Source organism: Sinocyclocheilus anshuiensis, unplaced genomic scaffold, assembly GCF_001515605.1.
Source record: "Sinocyclocheilus anshuiensis isolate Anshui unplaced genomic scaffold, SAMN03320099.WGS_v1.1 scaffold1637, whole genome shotgun sequence".
Classification (NCBI taxonomy): Eukaryota; Metazoa; Chordata; class Actinopteri; order Cypriniformes; family Cyprinidae; genus Sinocyclocheilus; species Sinocyclocheilus anshuiensis.
Genome location: NW_015540944.1, coordinates 26,938 through 47,106, shown reverse-complemented (window position 1 = coordinate 47,106; position 20,169 = coordinate 26,938). Strand labels below are relative to the sequence as shown.

Genomic DNA, 20,169 nt, shown 5'->3' with positions numbered 1-20,169 from the left:
TAGGAAATTTACAAAATATCTTCATGGAACATGATCTTTACTTAATATCCTAATGATTTTTGGCATAAAAGAAAAATCTATAATTTTGACCCATACAATGTATTGTTGGCTATTGCTACAAATATACCCCAGCGACTTAAGACTGCTTTTGTGCTCCAGGGTCACATTTATTAGAAAGAGGGGGGCACATACTATTGCTTTATAGTACAATAGGGTTATTTAGGATAATTAGGCAATTTTTCACAGTCATCTCAATGAAAAAAGTGTCCCAATTTACTTGAATTCACCCTATGTCAAAGGTGCTTGGTTTAAAGTCCTTTTTCTAGTGGATTTGCAATGTTTGCATCAGTTTATGTCTTTTTTTATGTAGGCTAATACTGCCCATGTCTTGTGTTATAGAAGAGGATGATTTTGCAATGTAGGTGATTCTTCAATTAGGGAAACTAGTCTAAAAGTCTTGACTTTTGCGTTTGTGTTTTTCATTCTTTTTTGGCTCATATAGTAAGATATAGTGAGAATACAGAGGAAAAAAACAGCTCAATTTTATTCAGAGGTCCAAACTGATCAAAAATGTGTAATTTGGTGCAGATGCTGATATTTATATGGACAAAACGTAAGATTAAATTCTGATACTTGTAATATAAATCAGTGAGATCTTTATAGCAGATCCTTATATCAAATTATATGAATATCAGTCGTCACTCTGTATCTCCAATAATATGTCTTAGTAAGATGAGATTCAAATGCTTAGTTCAAAACATAATGCAATGCAGTACAATGATGATTGAGAGATGAATAAACAGTATTCAGTAGCCTGATGATCGTACTTGATACATTTGAACATGGTTTTTCTGAAAAAATGTTACTTCATTTATATTGAGATTGTTTTTTATCATTATCATCATGACAGGTGTTTTTACGAACATTTGTTTTATGAATTTTCTGTACGTTTAGGATGAAAATGAGAAGTGACAGTCACACATCTCATATTAAGATTTTAAAGGGACATTTCACCCAAAAATGAACATTTGTCATCATTTACTCACCCCTCATGCCATTCTTTTCTGGAACCAGATATTTTGAGAAAAGTGTTTTTTTGTCCATACAGTGGAAGCCATTGAGCCTTAACATTGTTTGGTTACCAGTGTTCTTCAAAATATGTTAATTTGTTGTCTTTTGTGAAAGACATAGCTTTGGACTGACTGACATGAGGAAGTAAATGATGAAAATATCAATATCTGAGATTAGAGAGTAGCTTTGTGTATTTTCCAAATCAAGCAAAGCTTAGGATTTCTATTCAGAAACAACTCATCTCTTTTATATTTTATATGTTCAAAAATGGCCCTAATTAAAGAATCAGCCGTTAATGTGTGTGATTATGTGGTATAAAGGCCTGTGGTGTCACATTGCCATACCAGTGAATTTGTGAAAACATACTTATTCAACTTTTCCCTCAGTGCATTTATTATTTTCCTTTTTTCTTCCCTGTGACCACCGGTGTTCTGCATCCATCTGTTAGTGGTAGTTTTGGCAGTGCCCTATCAGAACGAGTGCCAAATCAAAAGCACCTGTTGCAAGACTCTTCCACTCTTTGCCAAAACCATAAACAAACACGCCACACCAACTGCCAGTTTTGTCTTTCAAAGAAAAATAAGACATCACCCCATGCAACTTTGAAGAATAGGCGACAGAAGCCCAGGCCCTTGTTCAGAGATGTTTCCAACAGCTCTTCCTACTCGAAAGCGTCGGCGGCCTGAAGTTGCCTTCACTCGGGGTCACGAGGAGGTGAAGTTCAGGGATGTGACTCTGTACCTGGTGGAGAGGAGGATGGGAAAAAGCAGGAGGAATTTTCTGTCTAATCTCGCAAGATCTAAGGGCTTCTGCGTAGACGACGCTCTCAGGTACGTGACAGAAAACAACCGAGTGGATGAGGTGAGATTCCATAATTCATATTCCAGAGTTTAGCATTATCACAGCCCGGTTAAAGGGATAGTTCACCCCAAAATAAAACTTAGCTGTTAATTTACTCACCCTCAGGCCAAGATGTGGGGGACTACTTTTTCTTCAGTAGAACAGTAAAGAAGATTTATAGCTGAAACCGAGGTCCTTGGTGATTCATAAAATGAAAGTCAGCAGCTGGGGCCTCATTTATAAAATACTGCGTAGAAAGCATCCTAAATTTGATTTTACGATCATTTCTCAAAGTGCGTATGTGTGATTCATAGAACGAACGTATGCACAGAAAATGTGCGTACGACTCTCTTTTAGATGTGAAATCTATAAATTGCAATGATCTTGAAATTGTGCGCAGCTGAACAGCTTCAGATCTCCGCCTTGTAAACCATGTCTAATTAATGTCATTGACTTATAAAAGAGCACCTGACAATGTCCAAATTTTTACAAGCGGAAAGAATGGCTTATAGTTCCAAAACTCGGACAAACAAAAGTGCATGCGTCTGCTCAGACCCTGAAGCTCTTTTCCATGTCAAAGACCGTTTTTATAAATATGAACGTTAGGCGTGGATTTTTTTATAAATGAGGCCCATGGTTTTTGAGAATTAAAAAAAAAGCATATTAAGGAACACAAAATGAATACCCGTGACTCCTGACGATATATTGACGTCTTACGAAGCGAAACGATCGGTCTGTGCAATAAAGATTATTTACGAATGTTGGTGGGTGACACCTAGGGAGTAAAGTCGTATATTAAGGGGGTGTGGTTAGTTATGTATAAAGACTAGCGGTAGGAACAAGAATGGTAGGTGCGTTTGTTTCTGGCTGGCGGATATGGTTCGTATACATCCGAGAGGTTCACATATGGATTCTCTTGGATCCTTGAGATAGCTCTACGGAGCCCATTTGTTGCTCTTGTTGTAATTTGAGTTTCAGTTTGTTTTGGGGTGGAATGTTTGTTTTTGTTGGGTATTTCCTTTAGTCCGCCACTAGTCCAAACTAGACTTTCGGGCGGACTAGTTTCTTTTTTTTTTTGTTTGTCTACTGTTTGTTTTCCCCATTGTTTATACATGCTTTACAAGGACGCTTACATGCTTAGTGTTTAAGCAGAGTTGAGCTATTTTTGCATGTAATGTATTTGATGAATTGTGATTCACAAGGTTTATTTATTTTTTAATTAATTTGGTGGTTTTGTTGATTGTGTGTTTTGTTTTTTTGCATGATTTTTGTTTTTGTTTTTTTGCTTTTGCATGGTTTAATGCTCAACTTGTGCTTGGGTAATTTGTGAGTAAAGTGTCTTGTGTATGTAAAGCCAACAATAAATCTTGGGGATTTCTACTTAAATGAACCTGAGTTGTGCTGGGATGTGTTTATTTAAGGGTGAGCCTTGTAACACAACATTATTAGTTGTATTGCAGAGCCTCGGGCAAACGGGGAAAGCTGATTCTTTTCCGCAAACTGGTTCTTTCGGACAGTTTGTTTTTAAATTAACTGGTTCAGTTCACTAGTTCGTTTACATAATCACACAATATACGCCAATTATATTATTAAAGCACCCAATAATGATGTGAAACGTGGATGTTTTACATGTCTACGCATATAAAGTGAATAAACTAGCCTTTATCAGCTCAGAAACCATAAAAACTTTCGTTTCGCCCCTTAATTCAAGTTCTCGATTCATGCATGCTCATATCATCTGCTCATTGGTCTTCGGTCTGAAATAGAGGGCTGCATTGGGATTGGGATCCTGCGGGACCCAATGCAAATCTTGTGGGAGCGGTCGGTCAAAAAAATATAGCGCGGGTCCTCTTGTCGTTTTGCTTTTTTATAGAAATAAAAGATCCTTTAGTTCCGTTGGAAATCATATGCTACAATTCTAACCTGAAAACATCTGCTCTGCTCCGTACAGTGCAGGGTTGCCAGGTCTGTGTGACAAAACTAGCCCATGCCAGTCAAAAACAGCCCAATGAGAGAGCAATGACCAAATATCAAAACTCAAAATATGTAATTTCCATACCTAAAATACATATTTTACAGTCATTTTTATGCACATTGATCATAAACACAGCTCAAATGCCTCCTACCCGTGGCCCTCCTTCACAAAACTTAACATTTAGTGCAGTTTTATATAGGTAGAATGCAAAATATTTCAATACAAGAATGTCAAATGTAATTTATGAAATATTTCAAACCTTTAACCCACGGAGAAAAATCAACCCATTGCTAAACAACAGTTTAAAAAGAAGCACAATTCCGTGGAAAAAAACGCGGACTTGGCAACCCACGTGGAATTGGGCTCCTTTTATACTGCTGCTGTGGGTTGTATTTGAGTAGCAGTTGGGCTGGTTTTGTTACACAGACCTGGCAACCCTGCTACGTGCCTCGATGCTTCAGTAACATACCATCACTCCGGACAGTTTGCCTGAGGCATGAATTACAGGTAGGCTTGTTGTAAATAATGTTCAGTTTCTTGCACAGACTAACCGTTTCACTTCATAAGACCTCAAACAGGAGCTAGAGGTAGGCCTATTATTTTTGTGATCCTTGATATGCTTTTTTAATTCTTAAAAACACGTAGACTTGCATGTTATGAATCACACGGTTTCAGCAAAAAAATAAATAAAATCTTTACTGTTCTACTAAAGAAAAAAAGTCACCTATCTTGGATGAAAACAGCCAATTTTCATTTTTGGGGTGAACTATCCCTTTAAGCATTAAATCTTTCGCACAAGCATTTTAAGGAATTTGAACAGCACTTAATCAGAAGTCGGAATATCTCAACAAAACATTTTATTATATAGATATAGTAGATATGTTTTTAGTGAATGGCCAGTTTTCATAGAAACACATTTAGGTTTTAATGGTTGCTTTGGCTTAAAATTTTGTATATTTTAACAAGCGCCAATGGTAAATGTATGTAAAACTGATCAACCAAGTGTGAAAACAGTCAGAGGGTTTGTTTGTTCCTTTAAATCCCACTCAGAGACATTCAGATCCCAGTAGAGAGATTTTCCCTATTTAGAGACGGTGAGTGACGTACATCTCTTTGACAAACAATTAAAAGCTCTATTTTTCACTGTGTAATTAAATATTTTAATTTGCATACAATTTTATGCAAATCACCGTGATAATGACTAGGGCGGCTGGATTCTCGATGAGTTTCTAGACAGTAGGTTGCATAGAAAATGACATTGTGATAACAACAGCACAGAAACTGGCTATTAAAAGCTTGATTAACAGAATGAATCAGTTGCTTCAATAAAAAAACGAACTTTACAAGCACAGACATACTTGTTTTGAAGTGTGTAATGTGCTGAACATCACGTGTGAAGTGTCGTCTGTTATTCTTCTCTTCATGGCTGCTTGGTCAGAAGCGATCCGGGGCTGTTGGTGCCAGTTTGTGCAGGTGGAGAAGCACCAGTGGGAGTTGTTTGGGTAGACGAGCATAACAGCAGCCAGAAGTTTGCCGTAGCGTGCCGTACCCAGCTGAGCGATGGCACCATTCCCAGAAATGCAGCTTGAGCTCGAGTGGCCTACGGCTGCGTGCTGCTGTCTGCAGCCAACCACAGGAAACCCGTCGTGATAAGCTGAAAAATGACATTTTATAAGCCAGTGAGGATTTGATATCAGTACGAGTCTGATAGTACAATGCCCTATAATAAATCCCCTGGGTATTACGCTGAACACGGATGCGTGTCGTGATAGAGACGGCACAGAGACGCTGCACGGGAAGGGCTGGAGATTAGATGTTATGACATTCATAATGCACATCTTATGCTATATTGAAGCTGTTGGAATCAATCAAAGGGCGATTAGCTTCCAGTGGAGTTTGATGCAAGAGGAAAATGTTGTTGCTCACAGGTTGCTCGTTCATTGCTCAGCATCAGCTTGGATGCTTCTGCTAAAATTCCTTTCGGAGGAATAAAAATAGACACAAATCAGTCATGCAGTGGAAGTATATAGAGCTATAAAATTCAGATAATTTCTGAAAGAGTTTGCATCAGCGTCTCTGACTTCTAATTGCAAACTAAATTAAAACTAAATAGAAATAAGTAAATACAAAAAAATAAGTTTTACTATAAAAAACTTATAGTAAATACTATAAAAGAGACAATAAAAATACTATAAAAGAGACAATACTCAAAAACTTTGTCAAAAACCAAAAATATAAAAGCTGGAATTTTGTTAGATTTATTTGATAAATATTATTTATTATAATGTTTTTGTTTTATCCCCTGTGTTTAATCTATATTTATTAATATAGATGGTTTAAAGAATGAATGTTCTTTATTTAATGGTATTTTTAAAATATTTTTTTAAAATTCTGTTAGTCTAAGCCCCTTTTAAAACTGTTGTCCTTGAATGTAAGTTGTATGCCAATTTGTTCTGTAAACTTGTGATTTTTTTGTTATACTTAAAAAACAAAACAAAAAAAAAACTCTTCTACTACACACTCAAAAGTGTGTACTTTTTCTTCACCAAAAGAGTACATACTTTAAGGGCGTTGTATAAGTATAGGCACATTGAGACGCAGCAACAGTCATTTAGCAAAGTGCTGAAAGCTCAGGACTGTGTGTGTGTGTGTGTGTTATGCATGTGCTTCCGATCATCACACAGTCACATTCACATCCTAATGTGTGAGAGTCCACCTGATTTGATTTCATACAGTATAATCCGATCACGAGAACCACTAGAGAAATTAAAACCGCGCGTGGGTGTGTGTGAGAGAATCAATCAGTTGTAAAGTAGATGTGAAACTGGATTAAGGTGCTTGAAAACAGCTACTTATGTGCCACACGATCTGGGATGCATTATGTGCGTCTAAGTGTGTGTGTGTGTGTGTGTGTTTGGCAGCACTGATGTGACGCACGTCGTGTCGGAGGGGAACGCGGCGCAGGAGCTGTGGAGCTGGCTCGAGGAGCAGGGCTTTAGAGAGATGCATGATAAACATGTGCTGCACATCAGCTGGTTTACTGAGAGCATGAGCGCAGGCCGGCCCGTGCCTGTGCAAACCAGACATTACATACAAGTAAGTGCACTCGAGAAGCTCATATGGCAAACAGCAGTGGGGTTTCTGTCTTTTTTTCCATAATCTGTTAGCATTCCCGTGCATTTCACCTGTGAAATCACGCAATTCTGCCTCTCAATTTTGTTTTTATCATTAACTAAAACTAAAACTGCACAAATGTGCACTCACAAAATGTTTTCATTTCTTAAAATATCAACTAAAATCCTAAGATCCTAATGCAACATTTCTCATTTTTGTTTAAAGTTGAAGTAGTAAACTAACAAAAACTAAAACTTAGTAAAAACTATATGTAGACATTTTTAAAAAGCAAAAGCGAATAAAAATAAAAAACACAACACATTGCCAAAAACCTTAGCTAAAATAACGAACTAACTAAGAAAAACAAAACATTTTCATTACTATAAATATGAACTAAAATATTGAAGAAATATATAAATAGTTGCCAAGGCAACATTTCTCATTTTTGTTTATTTTAAGTTAAAATAACAAAAACTAAAACTTTATAAAAAACCTTTAAAAAGCAAAAGTTAATTAAAATGTAAAACACGCAACAAAATTGCTAAAACTTTAACTAAGATAAAAATGAAATCAGAAAATGTGTTCAAAATATGAACAAATCCGTTAGCGTTCACATTCGTGCTCAGGGTTATTTAAACTAAAACTAAAACCATTAAAAAAATCATTACTTGAAATAAAAATAAAATAAACATTACCTAAAATAATATAAAATACAGAAAAGTTATTCAAAAACAGCTAGTTGCCAAGGCAACATTTATCATTTTTCTTTAGTTTGTTGAAGTACCAAATAACTAAAACTGAAAGCTAAAACTTAATAAAAGCAATAAACCAAATTACTAAAGATTTAGCAAAAATGAAAACCGAAAATATAAAAATAAAGTCTAGCTCAAGAAATGAACAAATCTGTTGGCGTTAACATTTGTTTCACCCATGAAATCACTCAAGGTTATTATCGTTAACTAAAATGAAAACCATAAAAAATTCAATACTTAAAATAGAATAAACATTAGCTGAAATAATATAAAACGCATGAAACAATAAAACTAAATGAACAAAAACTTAATCTATATAGACAAAAAAAACCACAACAAAATTACTAAAATTAACTAAAATTACAACAAAAATAAAATATAATAAAAATAAAAGGTAATTCAAACTATATAATGTCAAATAACACTGATTCTGCTTCCATTAAATAGAAAGAATAAGCTTTGCGATTACCAATTGTTTATGATTCTAACAAATGTTTCTAATCTTCACAAATGCACACCACTTTTATGAATTTTGAAGCTCTTTTAGTCTTTATTTAAAACACATTTTCCCTGAACGTTTGAGTTAGAATAGTTTACAAGAGTGTGATTATAAACACAGCAAGCGACTAGTAAGTAGCTGAGTTTATCTGTTCGACTTGATGATATTTAAAGTCACCCACAACTTCTGTAGTCCCACTTAGACTCTTGTCAGCAAAAAGTAAGAGCTTTAAAAAAAGGTATTACTGGAGCGTGTGTTCACCACAGACCTTATTTCAGACACTGAACCAAAAACCCGTTCATAAAACCCACTGACTTTGGGACGACGGACCTTTCTAGTGTTCAAAAACATGTATAAATTAGACGTGACCTAAAACATAAAGACTTTACAGTCTACTGAATGGACTGTACAAATGAAATATGGCATCTACGTTGATTCGTGCAGTGCTAGAATCATAAACGAATCAGTGCTGGCCTCATATTCATGTGCTAAACGCTCACACGCTGTTTAGATTGAGCATCAACAGTCGAAATGTTGACGGCAAACAGGTTAAATGCACAAGTAGTAATTCAAACAGGTCGTGTGCTTGTGACATTTTGCACTAGTTCATTTAATATTATTAACCTCATGAATAGCAAATTAGAAACTTAACCCAGAGTTTTTCCAAATGTATCAAAACGTACTGACTCCCATAATTAATTAATAACCAATTAAATTTTTTAAATTAGTATTCTTGAATATTTGTCCAGTAGAAATGTCTTATAATTATTAATATCAATAATGTCTTTAAAACAAGACACATATACTGGAAAAAAAAATTGTATGGCATTCAGACAAAATTAGTTTCATACCTGCAACCTAATCACTTTTTGCCTTTTAAATCATTTATTTGGCTGAATGTAAGTTTTATAATTTTGTAAAACCTTATTTTGTCAAAACTTGTACTTTTTGAACTGTAAAGTTTTTTAAAATTGCAGTTTTTGCAGTCATTTTACAGTCAAGGATGTGGCCATAGACAATGGTGTTGTTTCAAAAGAATGTTGCTATCTAAACAGTGTAGTTCTATTTGATTCTACAACATGTAGTTCTCTCTCTCTCTCTCTCTCTCTGTCTCTGTCTCTGTCTCTATCTCTGTCTCTCTCTCTCTGTCTCTCTCTCTCTGTCTCTCTGTCTCTGTCTCTATCTCTCTCTCTGTCTCTCTCTCTCTGTCTCTCTGTCTCTGTCTCTATCTCTCTCTCTGTCTCTGTCTCTCTCTCTCTCTGTCTCTGTGTCTCTCTCTCTCTGTCTCTCAATTTCAATTTCAATTTAAGAGTGCTTTATTGGCATGACAAAAATTATACATTTGTATTGCCAAAGCAATTGCAGCTGGACTGCTTACAAATAGTACACATATGTATTAACAGAAAGAAAAAAATAATAACAATAGTAATAATAATAATATATAAAAAGTATTAAGCATGTAGTGCAAAATGAATTACTAATGTATGTAAGTATATAAACTAGAAATAAAAATAAAATAAATAAATAAAATAAGGGATTAGACATATTTTGCTCTGCAGTGAATGGGTGCCGTCAGAATGAGAGTCCAAACAGCTGATAAAAACATCACAATAATCCACACCACTCCAGTCCATCAGTTAACATCTGGAGAGGCCAAGCTGTTTTTATCAGCTGTTTGGACTCTCATTCTGACGGCACCCATTCACTGCAGAGCATCCATTGCTGAGAGACACTGATGCAATGCTAAATTTCTCCAAATCTGATTAAGAAACAAACTCATCTACATCTCGGATGGCATGAGGGTGAGCACATTTCCATTTTTGGGTGAACTATTCCTTTAAATCTGTCGTGTTGTTCATTAGGTGGTTGTGTCCTCAGATGTAGTAATCACTACTAGAGCACTAGGTGTCGCTGTGAGCCTGAAAGGGGTTCTGAACATTTAAAATAATGAAGATATGCACATCATAAAAATGAAGGTTGAAATTGAAGTGCAGAGGAATAGATCAACTAAAACGTGTCACGTGTTGTCGTACAAATGCGTGAGCAGCAAACACTCATGATGCAGATTCAATGCCAAATTTTTATTTTATCTCCAAAAAGCATTTCCCCCCCATCCATTTGGCACGTGCGTTGAGTTCTCGGAGCTTGAATGTGCCTAAATTACATTCCTATAGAATGCAACTTCACAGCCGCTTTGGGAAATAATGGGAAAGGGCATTGCATTTCACGTGTTGGTTGCAGAAGCACATTTCATAAAGCCGTGAGGCCAGCGTCAAACAGAGGCATCAGTGCGACGCCGGGCCTCGTAGCGCATCGCTGACTGACGCTGAAGACCCCTGGACAACGCCGTGGGTGCTTCCGCAGCATATGTGCCCCAAATAAAGAAATATGCTGCCTGTTTCACAAACTCCATTAATCTTTCTTCTCCTTCTCAGTGGGATAGAGACGAGCAGAAGTTCTCGCCGCGTGTCTCGCAGGACTCATGACTGTGAACTTGAGTTCGTCGTTTAGCCGCTTCAGTGCTGCAGACCAGAAATGGTCTTGTTTACTTTTGGCCGGCGTTGATTGAGGCGTTTAGCATCGAGCAGCTTAAATGAAGATGCTTTGATTGATCCACACATCAGAGTCAGGTAATGATGCAGAAGACAGTAACTGATCTGCGACATTAAAGGATTAATTCAGCCAAAAATGAGGCTTCTGTCATCATTTAGTACAGATCTGTATGCTGTTATTTCTGTGAAGAAATTTGCATGCAAAATCATTATGCAACTCGCATATGGGCAAAAAATTCTATATTCCAAGTCATATGACGCTTTGAGTGAGTAAAAGTGTGATAAAACTGAGGACATTTTTAATATTTAGTGTGAACCGGAGTTATTTATATATATATATATATATATATATATATGTAAGTATTCGGCAGATGCTTTTATCCAAAGCAACTTACTTTACTAGCGCCATGATCTACAGAAATATTATAGAATTTAATATTTTAAAGTCACGAACAGCTTGTAACACTCCAAAGAGAAAGGAAAACTTGAAATCGCATCATATGACCCCTTTAATTTCTAGCTTTTTTTTCAGTTTAATTTTAATTTTAGTCAAGTTTTAGTCAGTTTGTTATGGGCTTTAGTCATTTTATTTTTTAAATATTAAATATTTATTTTTAGCTTTAGTACTTTAGAGTTTTTCATCTGCTTTTTATATTATTATTATATTATTGATATTTTTTTTAGCTTTATTTCAGTTAGCGCAATACATATATTTCTATTTAAGTTTAATTCATTTTTATTTCAGTTTTAGTTTTTGAAATTTAGTACTTCAGCTTATTTCAGTTTATTGCCATGGTAATATTTCTAATTTTCTATATTTCTATGGTTTTCTATACACTGGTAGTGTATGTATGTATATATATATATATATATATATATATATATATATATATTTAATTTAACAAAAACTTTGTTTTTAATATTTCTATTTAGCTTTAAATAATTTTTATTTCAGTTTTAGCAATTTTAGCACTTAAACTTTTAATTTTAGTTTAAATGTTAGAAATTTTAGGTGCTTTTTGTCATTTTTATTTATTTGAGTTTTTTGTTTTAGTAATTTTAGTACCCCAATTTAACTTTTTTTTTTGTTTTGTTTTTTGGTTAGCAAGTTTTACATCTAATATAATTTTTTAATGTTATTTGAGCTTAAAATGAAAAGTATTTTGTGAACTATTCCTTTTATAGTGATGTATGATGTGTGTGTGTGTGAGGTGTAGAAATGCTAAAAACTTCAAAAACTTCAAAAACTTCAAAAGAAGTTGCCTTTATTAGAGCTCTAAAAATGTCGCCTTCAGTCGCCTTCACGGCTCTCTTTCTCTCCTGACGACACGCTGCAGCTTTTACACCCACTGACTTGTAATGATTGTAAGAAATGCAGATAAATACGCCTCTTGCTGCCATCTAGAGGGATGGGACGATCAGGGAAGAGTACAGAGAGTGAAATGAGTGTGTGTGTGTGTCTTCAGAGACATCTGTTTCGCTATCAGTCATGCACTTGGAGAGGAAGCGGAGGCCCAATCAGGAGGGATGTAAACCCGAACCGGGCCGGTGTTCAGGGTGTGATCTCATTAACCCGAGCGCCACGGCTCACCTGCTCGAGTGTTGGTCATTAACCCGCAGCAGACGCTTCCCTCACCTGCATTCATTTCAGCACATTGTTTCGAGGTGAAGTCTATCTTCAGTCAAAAAAACAAACCCTGTTTTCAGTGTCTGTGACCTCCAGATGTGATTGATGCATTGCGCCCCCTGGTGCCAGATGTAGTGCACTTTTAATTTGTTGAGAGACACTCAAGAGAAATGCTATTGCTCTATTAAACTGCCGAATGAAATCCAATATTTCTTTCTTAGTAATTTTGTGCTGCTATTCCAAAAATAGCCTGTTTTGCTCAAGCACGTCACACTTCCTCACTATATATGATGCATTCCTGTCTTCCTCTGTACCAGATTGCAACTGTTCTATTCTCAGCCCATTTTTCACATGTATGACATTATTTCATTATTTTATGCCTAATCCTGAATTATGGCCAGTGACAGAAGAAAATGCAAATGTGAGCCTGATGTTTTCTGCTTTTACTGCATCCTAACAGCCACAGAAAATTACAGATTTTGTGAAAATAGCTTATTTATGTGTTTATATAAAGTTCTTTGACATTAAATCGAGTATTTAAACATTTTTCCACTCCTTTGCATATTGTAAGTTAAATTATATGTTTTGAATCGTTGACGTTTTGACTGCTTTTGTTATTGTCATATTTTGAAGTGCATTAAAGTTTCCATCCATCCGTCCGTCCGTCCGTCCGTCCATCCATCATTTTAATTTGAAAAAAAACCCCATCATATTTTGATATATATTAATATATCTAATATATTTATATTGTATTTTTTCAGTTTTATGAACATTTAACATTTTTTTCTTTGTTATTTCCATTTTAGTAACTTTAGTAATTACATTTTTAGCTTTAGTGTAAGCTTTAGTAATCTTGTTATGTGCTTTTGTCATTTTTATTATTTTTTTATTATTTATATTTATCTTTAATTCATTTTTTCTTCCATTTTAATAGTAGTTATCACTTAAACTTTTAAATTTAGTTTAAGTTTTAGTAATATGTGTTTTGTAATTTTTATTATTTTTTAAATATGTACATTTATCTTTAATTCATTTGTATTTCAGTTTTAGTAATTTGAGTAAGTTTTAAGTTTAAGTTTCTATATATAACTTGAAAAATCTTCATACTTTGTGAAAATACTGTAAATTAAGGAAAGTTTTATTATATAAATGTATTTTATTATATTTATTAGATTAATATATTTGAATCAAAATGTCATCAAATTAGGTAATATCAGGCCTTTTTTTGTAAATCAGATAAAAAAAAAAAAAAGTATTTGATTTATTTTTCAAAATGCAGGGATCTGTAATAGATCAGGACTGAAAATTAGCTTTGTCTCAAATGTTCCTCCTAAATTTTTTTTTTTAGGAATTGATGTGAATTTGATGGGAAATATTTGACTTTGGATTTCATACTTGGCAAATCTGAGCGGTTTGAGACCTTGTTGAGTCTCCATTTTCTCTCTGTGTAGTCTTACCGCTGTTTAGGAGAAAATTGAGATTTTTTTTAGACATTGGAAATGAATATTTTTGTCTGAGTGGCAGTGAAAAGGCATGTGAAGACCCACAGTGAGGTCTGGTTTCATGGGAAGGGAAATTAAATCAGAAAGTGCCTTTAAATATCATAACATAATGGGGAAAAAGAGCCCAGATTAGTTTCTGATTTGCCCTGAAACAGTCATAATACAGGCATTATATGCAGACTCTTTATGCTTGTGAAGGAGGTGATGCCCCTGACGGCGAATAATGGCTCTGATTTTTCTCACTTCTGAGAGCTTGATGCTTTTGCTGGAGGGGAGTGAAGATATCAGGCCTCTTTTCATTCAGATCCGTGATGCCTCTAAAATAGCTGGCGGTCAGAACAGCGTGTTAGCATTCACTTTCCCTGCTGAATCTCTGAATCGGCCATTATCGCAATGTGCCGAGATGATTGCGCAGGTCATTTTCATGGGTGCAGACTCCCATCGCATCTAACAATTATTCCCAGAGCGCTGACATTACAGCTGTAATCCTTTAGTGAGTCGGAAGGGGGGTGAAAATTTCAGCGCCTAAATCAAACGCCAATTCATGAGGGCTAAATTGGAGCTGCTGTAGCCTTTATGGCTGCAATTGTAAATCATAAAGCTGTAATTGATTCTGATGCTTCCTGCCGGTATCGTGACTCCTGTGCGATGAGATAAACATTTGTTAACCACACTCTCACCTTTTCTGACGGTAATCTGAGTGTTTACAGCGCAAAAGATCCCACCGTCATGCTAGGATGTGGTAGGTGGTTGCTATGTTATTCTAAGGTGTTCTAGGTGGTTACCGGGGCTTTGCATGGTGGTTTTTAGGGTTTCTGGGTGGTTACTAGGATGTTGCTATGTGGTTGCCATGATATGGCTTTGCAGTTGCTTGGGTATTCTTGGTGGTTGCTATGGTGTTGCTATGCAGCTTCTAAGGTGTTCTGGGTGGTTACTAGGGTGTTGCTATGTGGTTGCCATGATATGGCTTTGCAGTTGCTTGGGTATTCTTGGTGGTTGCTATGGTGTTGCTATGCAGCTTCTAAGGTGTTCTGGGTGGTTACTAGGGTGTTGCTATGTGGTTGCCATGATATGGCTTTGCAGTTGCTTGGGTATTCTTGGTGGTTGCTATGGTGTTGCTATGCAGCTTCTAAGGTGTTCTGGATGGTTACTAGGGTGTTGCTATGTGGTTGCCATGATATGACTTTGCAGTTGCTTGGGTATTGTTGATGGTTGCTATGGTGTTGCTATGCAGCGCCTAAGGTGTTCTGGGTGGTTACTAGGGTGTTGCTAGGTGGTTGCTTAGGCATTACTATGTAATTTTTAGGGTAATCTGGATGGTTGCCAGGATGGACCTATGCAGTTTATAGGGTGTTACGGGTGGTTGCTAGGGAACTGCTATTTCATTTCTAGTGTGTTCTAGGTGGTTACCAAGGCATTTATAGGGTATTTTGAGTGGTTGCTAAGGTCTTGCTCTCTGGTTGTCATGATGTTTTTATGCAGTTTCTAGAGTGTTCTGCGTGGTTACTAGGGTTAGGGCTGCACAATTAATCGAATTTCTAATCGCGATTACAATTATGGATGCCACAATTACATAATCGTTCAAAGCGGCAATTAATCGTTCAAAGTCCACTTATGTTATTCTGCATGCTTAAAATGTGTTTTTTTCTTTCTACATGTTATCTTAAGGGTTTTTTCCCATTATTTTAATTTTAGTTTTAGTATAACATTATAATACCATTCATATTTTTACTTTTTTATAATTTAAAGAAGAAACCAATCCGATGTATAGTTGACATTTAAGGCATAAAACTATAGAAAAGCACTAAAAGTTTTTCAGTTAGAGTGTTTTCAGCTTGTTTATTTTCATATAAAAATATGGCATGCAGTTGCATCAAACAATGGTATAAACATCATTCAATGTAAATTGTGTTAATCGTAATTAATAATTACAATTTTCAAGGGATACAATTATGATTTGTGTCATAATCGTGCAGCAGGAGGTTGTGAGTGGTTACTTAGGCATTACTATGTCTATGACTATATGGGTGGTTGCTAGGGAATTGCCATGTAATTTCTATTGTGTTCTAAGTGGTTACCAAGGGGTATTCTGGGTGGTTGCTAGATATTTGCTATATAATTGTGTCTAAGGTGTTTTAGGTTGTAACCAGGGCTTTGCCAGGGTATTCTGGGTGGTTGCAAGGGTGTTTCTATGTGGCTCCTTAGGCATTACTATGTCATTTTTAGGGTGATCTGGATGGTTACCAGGATGTGGTTGCAAGAATATTCTAGGTAGTAGCTAGGGCTTTGCTATGTCATTTCTAAGGTGTTCTGGGTGGTTACCAGGGCATTGCTAGGGTATTTTGGGTGGTTGCTAGGGTGTTACTATGTGGTTGCCAGGATATTGTGCAGTTGCTAGGGTGTCCTGGATGGTTGCTAGGGCATTGCTAGGTGATAGCAAGAGTTTTGTGAGTGGCCTTACTTTGTCATTGTTAGGGTGATCTGAGTGGTTGCCTGGATGTTGCTATGCAGTTGCTAGTATACTCTATGTAGTTGCTAGGGCTTTGCTATGTCGTTTCTAACGTGTTCTGAGTGGTCTAGGGCATTGCTAGGTGGTAGCTAGGGTGTTGTGAGTGGTTGCTTTGGGATTACTGTTTTTTTAGGGTGATCTGGGTGGTTGCTAGGATGTTGCTCTGCAGGTGCTAGGGTATTCTAGGTGGTTGCTAGGGCTTTGCTGTGTTGCTGCTTGTTTTAGCAAACACCAATAATAAAAGTAAGTATGGCAAAATTATTCTATATGTGTTAAATATTGAGAGGCTTTGTGAACTGGTTTGTGCCAATTGATTATATTCATCTAATATTGACTGTACATTATCTGATTTAATTATGTCTCTCTCTCTCTCTCTCTGTGTGTGTTTGTTTATGAGCAGAATCCCGCTGTGGATCAGAGGTCGTGTGCACATCCGTCAGCCAAACCGGAGTCTGCTGTGTCTCCGTATGCTTGCCAGAGACGAACGACATTGAACAACCACAATAAGATCTTTACAGTGAGTACAAACACACATGTGTGATGCTAATCAAACTCCAACATCATAAAGGACACTGAGATATTATTTTAAAACTAACATCACAGTGCTCCTGAGTTATTTTAATCTTTGGCCCACTTGCAGCACAGTATGGACAGAACAGAAGGGGGCCGAACCACACACAAACACGTCCTCATTAACACGCACATTAGCTGCTTCAGCTGTACACTGTGCGACCATTGCAAAGGATTATTTGCTTTTAGAAACTGTCCTCTCAGACATACGACTTTTACATGTCTTCAAGAAAATATGAGTTGTGTTTGCTTGTACAAAGTAGTTTCTATGGTGTCCTGGGTGGATACCAAGGCATTGCTAGGTGGTTTCCATTGTGTTTTGGGTGCCAGAATGTTGCTAAGGCGCTGCTAGGGTATTCTGAGTGGTCACCAGCGTATTGCTAAGTGGTTTCTACAGTGTTTTTGGTGGCTGCCAGGATGTTGCTAAGTTGTTACTAGGGGGTTCTAGGTGGTTGCCAGGGAATTGCTAGGTGATTTCTAGGGTGTTTTGGGTACCAGAATGTTGCTAAGGAGCTGCTAGGTTATTCTGAGTGGTCACCGGGTTATTTCTAAGTGGTTTCTACAGTGTTTTTGGTGGCTGCCAGGATGTTGCTAAGTTGTTACTAGGGGGTTCTAGGTGGTTGCCAGGGAATTGCTAGGTGATTTCTAGGGTGTTTTGGGTACCAGAATGTTGCTAAGGAGCTGCTAGGTTATTCTGAGTGGTCACCGGGTTATTTCTAAGTGGTTTCTACAGTGTTTTTGGTGGCTGCCAGGATGTTGCTAAGTTGTTACTAGGGGGTTCTAGGTGGTTGCCAGGGAATTGCTAGGTGATTTCTAGGGTGTTTTGGGTACCAGAATGTTGCTAAGGAGCTGCTAGGTTATTCTGAGTGGTCACCGGGTTATTTCTAAGTGGTTTCTACAGTGTTTTTGGTGGCTGCCAGGATGTTGCTAAGTTGTTACTAGGGGGTTCTAGGTGGTTGCCAGGGAATTGCTAGGTGATTTCTAGGGTGTTTTGGGTACCAGAATGTTGCTAAGGGGTTGCTATGATATTCTCAGTGGTCACCGTGGTATTTCTAAGTGGTTTCTACAGTGTTTTTGGTGGCTGCAAGGATGTTGCTAAGTTGTTACTAGGGTGTTCTAGGTGGTTACCAGGGAATTGCTAGGTGATTTCTAGGGTGTTTTGGGTGCCAGAATGTTGCTAAGGGGCTGCTAGGTTATTCTGAGTGGTCACCAGGGCATTGCTAAGTGGTTTCTACAGTGTTTGTGATGGCTGCCAGGATGTTGCTAAGTTGTTACTAGGGTGTTCTAGGTGGTTACCAGGGCATTGCTAAGTGGTTTCTACAGTGTTTATGGTGGCTGCCAGGATGTTGCTAAGTTGTTACAAGGGTGTTCTAGGTGGTTACTAGGGAATTGCTAGATGGTTTCTAGGGTTTTTTGGGTACCAGAATGTTGCTAAGGGGTTGCTAGGGTATTCTGAGTGGTCACCGGGGCATTGCTAAGTGGTTTCTACAGTGTTTTTGGTGGCTGCCAGGATGTTGCTAAGTTGTTACTAGAGTGTTCTAAATGGTTACCAGGGTGTTGCTAAGTGGTTTATCTTAGTTTATCTTATCTTTAATCAATTTTTCTTTCACAATCTATGAATTTAGTCTCAGATGGCAAAATTGTAGTGTGTGTTTCTGGCATTACTCATAGACATCAGCTAGTGTGAGGTGAAAAATAGGAAAGATTTAGTCTAGTCAAATGTAGATAAACACATGCAGATGTTTTTATTTTCTCACAAGACGTGGAAACTCAGGCGTAATCGCCAGACGGCCTTTGTTTTGTCTTGTGATTTGTGCTTTGAAGGTTACAGGCCTGTTATCAGTTGTCGAGCAAAAGTTCAGTCATGTTCTGCTTTAAATATTTATTTGATACTCGAACATAAACACCTTGAGCTTCTGTGAAGAAAATTACAAGCAACTCTTGAGACGCTGCCAGAACTGCTAAACTTTCTGTGTGTGTTCAGTGCCAGAATTAGACTGACAAACGCTGGAGGTTTAAGAGCTTTTGGATGCACGAGGCGTCGCTCGCTGATTATTACAGCTGATGTGTTGTGGTGCTTTGAACATTAATCCAGAGAAAAACTGTAAGAATATGCTTTGTTTCAGATTTGACATTTGCGGAGACTCGTATTTTGCGACCAGCAACGTTAATAAATCAATTATGATGAAAGAGAAAAACACCAAAGACTGACAGGGCGAGGTGAACCGTAACCGAGAGCACAGATTAAAATCTCTTCTGTATTTCACTGGTAAATATGATATTTTAATAAAAAACGGAGACTTGATTGCCAGGAGAGAAAAACACCTGCAATGCAAACACATGATTGAGAATAATGATTGAGCTGAAGGACAGCAGGGTGAGATGAGAGGAGCTCAGGGTGTTTGTGAGAGATATAATCGGTTTTGTTTAGGCTACAAATATCATATGTGTGCATTTTAGTCCTTAGATATTTATCTAAATGCTGCATCAAATTCGTCTACCTTCAGCGTGTTTTATTGCGGCGGTTGCGCATTTGTTGACATGCATCGTGCATATAAATGCATTGGGGATTTTTTTCCCTATCACATATTTGAGCAGTCATCACTAAATTAGATATCATTTGAAAGCTTTAACATTCAAAATTCATCCTGTGAAAATCGTTTTGAAACCAGACATAGCGATACCACGGAAATGGAAAACTAGTACAAGGGTCATGCACACCTGACAATAATGCGTAGGTGCGTAGGATCAAAAAAGACAATCTTGTAGAAAAAAGAAGAATGAGGATCCCGCACACTACAGCTTGCATATAAAAATATGTCTTTATTATCTACAACTGCAAAGTTTGTGACAGGAAAATGCATATTTGCTGTTTTTGGTATAGCATCTAAACAAAAACTCACCTCGATTTTTTTTGTGACGTCAACTTCAAATTTGGAACATTTTGTAAAATATTTATTGTAGATAGAATAAAACATTTTTGTACAGTGCATTTCTTTACAGTAAACTTTTTTTTACATTTCCATTTTTTGAAATGCTTTCACTTGTCTTCTTTAAAAATAGACCAGGCTTAGGTGAGTATTCCAAAGTGTTAAATGTGTTAAACATGTGTTAAGCTTTCCATTGATGTATGGTTTGTTAGGATAGGACAATATTTG

General features: G+C 36.7%; 1 protein-coding gene across 1 annotated transcript in view; it reads left to right on the top strand.

The window, feature by feature from the left end:
* The first annotated feature begins 1,400 nt into the window (after positions 1 to 1,400).
* LOC107689760 (DNA nucleotidylexotransferase-like) overlaps positions 1,401 to 20,169 on the top strand; it is a 41,632-nt gene continuing 22,863 nt past the window's right edge. Inside the window, exons 1-3 of the mRNA XM_016487904.1 lie at positions 1,401 to 1,901; positions 6,808 to 6,982; positions 16,842 to 16,958. Of these exons, the coding sequence (XP_016343390.1) occupies positions 1,714 to 1,901; positions 6,808 to 6,982; positions 16,842 to 16,958 (480 nt within the window). The 5' untranslated portion in view covers positions 1,401 to 1,713. The remainder of the gene's footprint in view (positions 1,902 to 6,807; positions 6,983 to 16,841; positions 16,959 to 20,169) is intronic.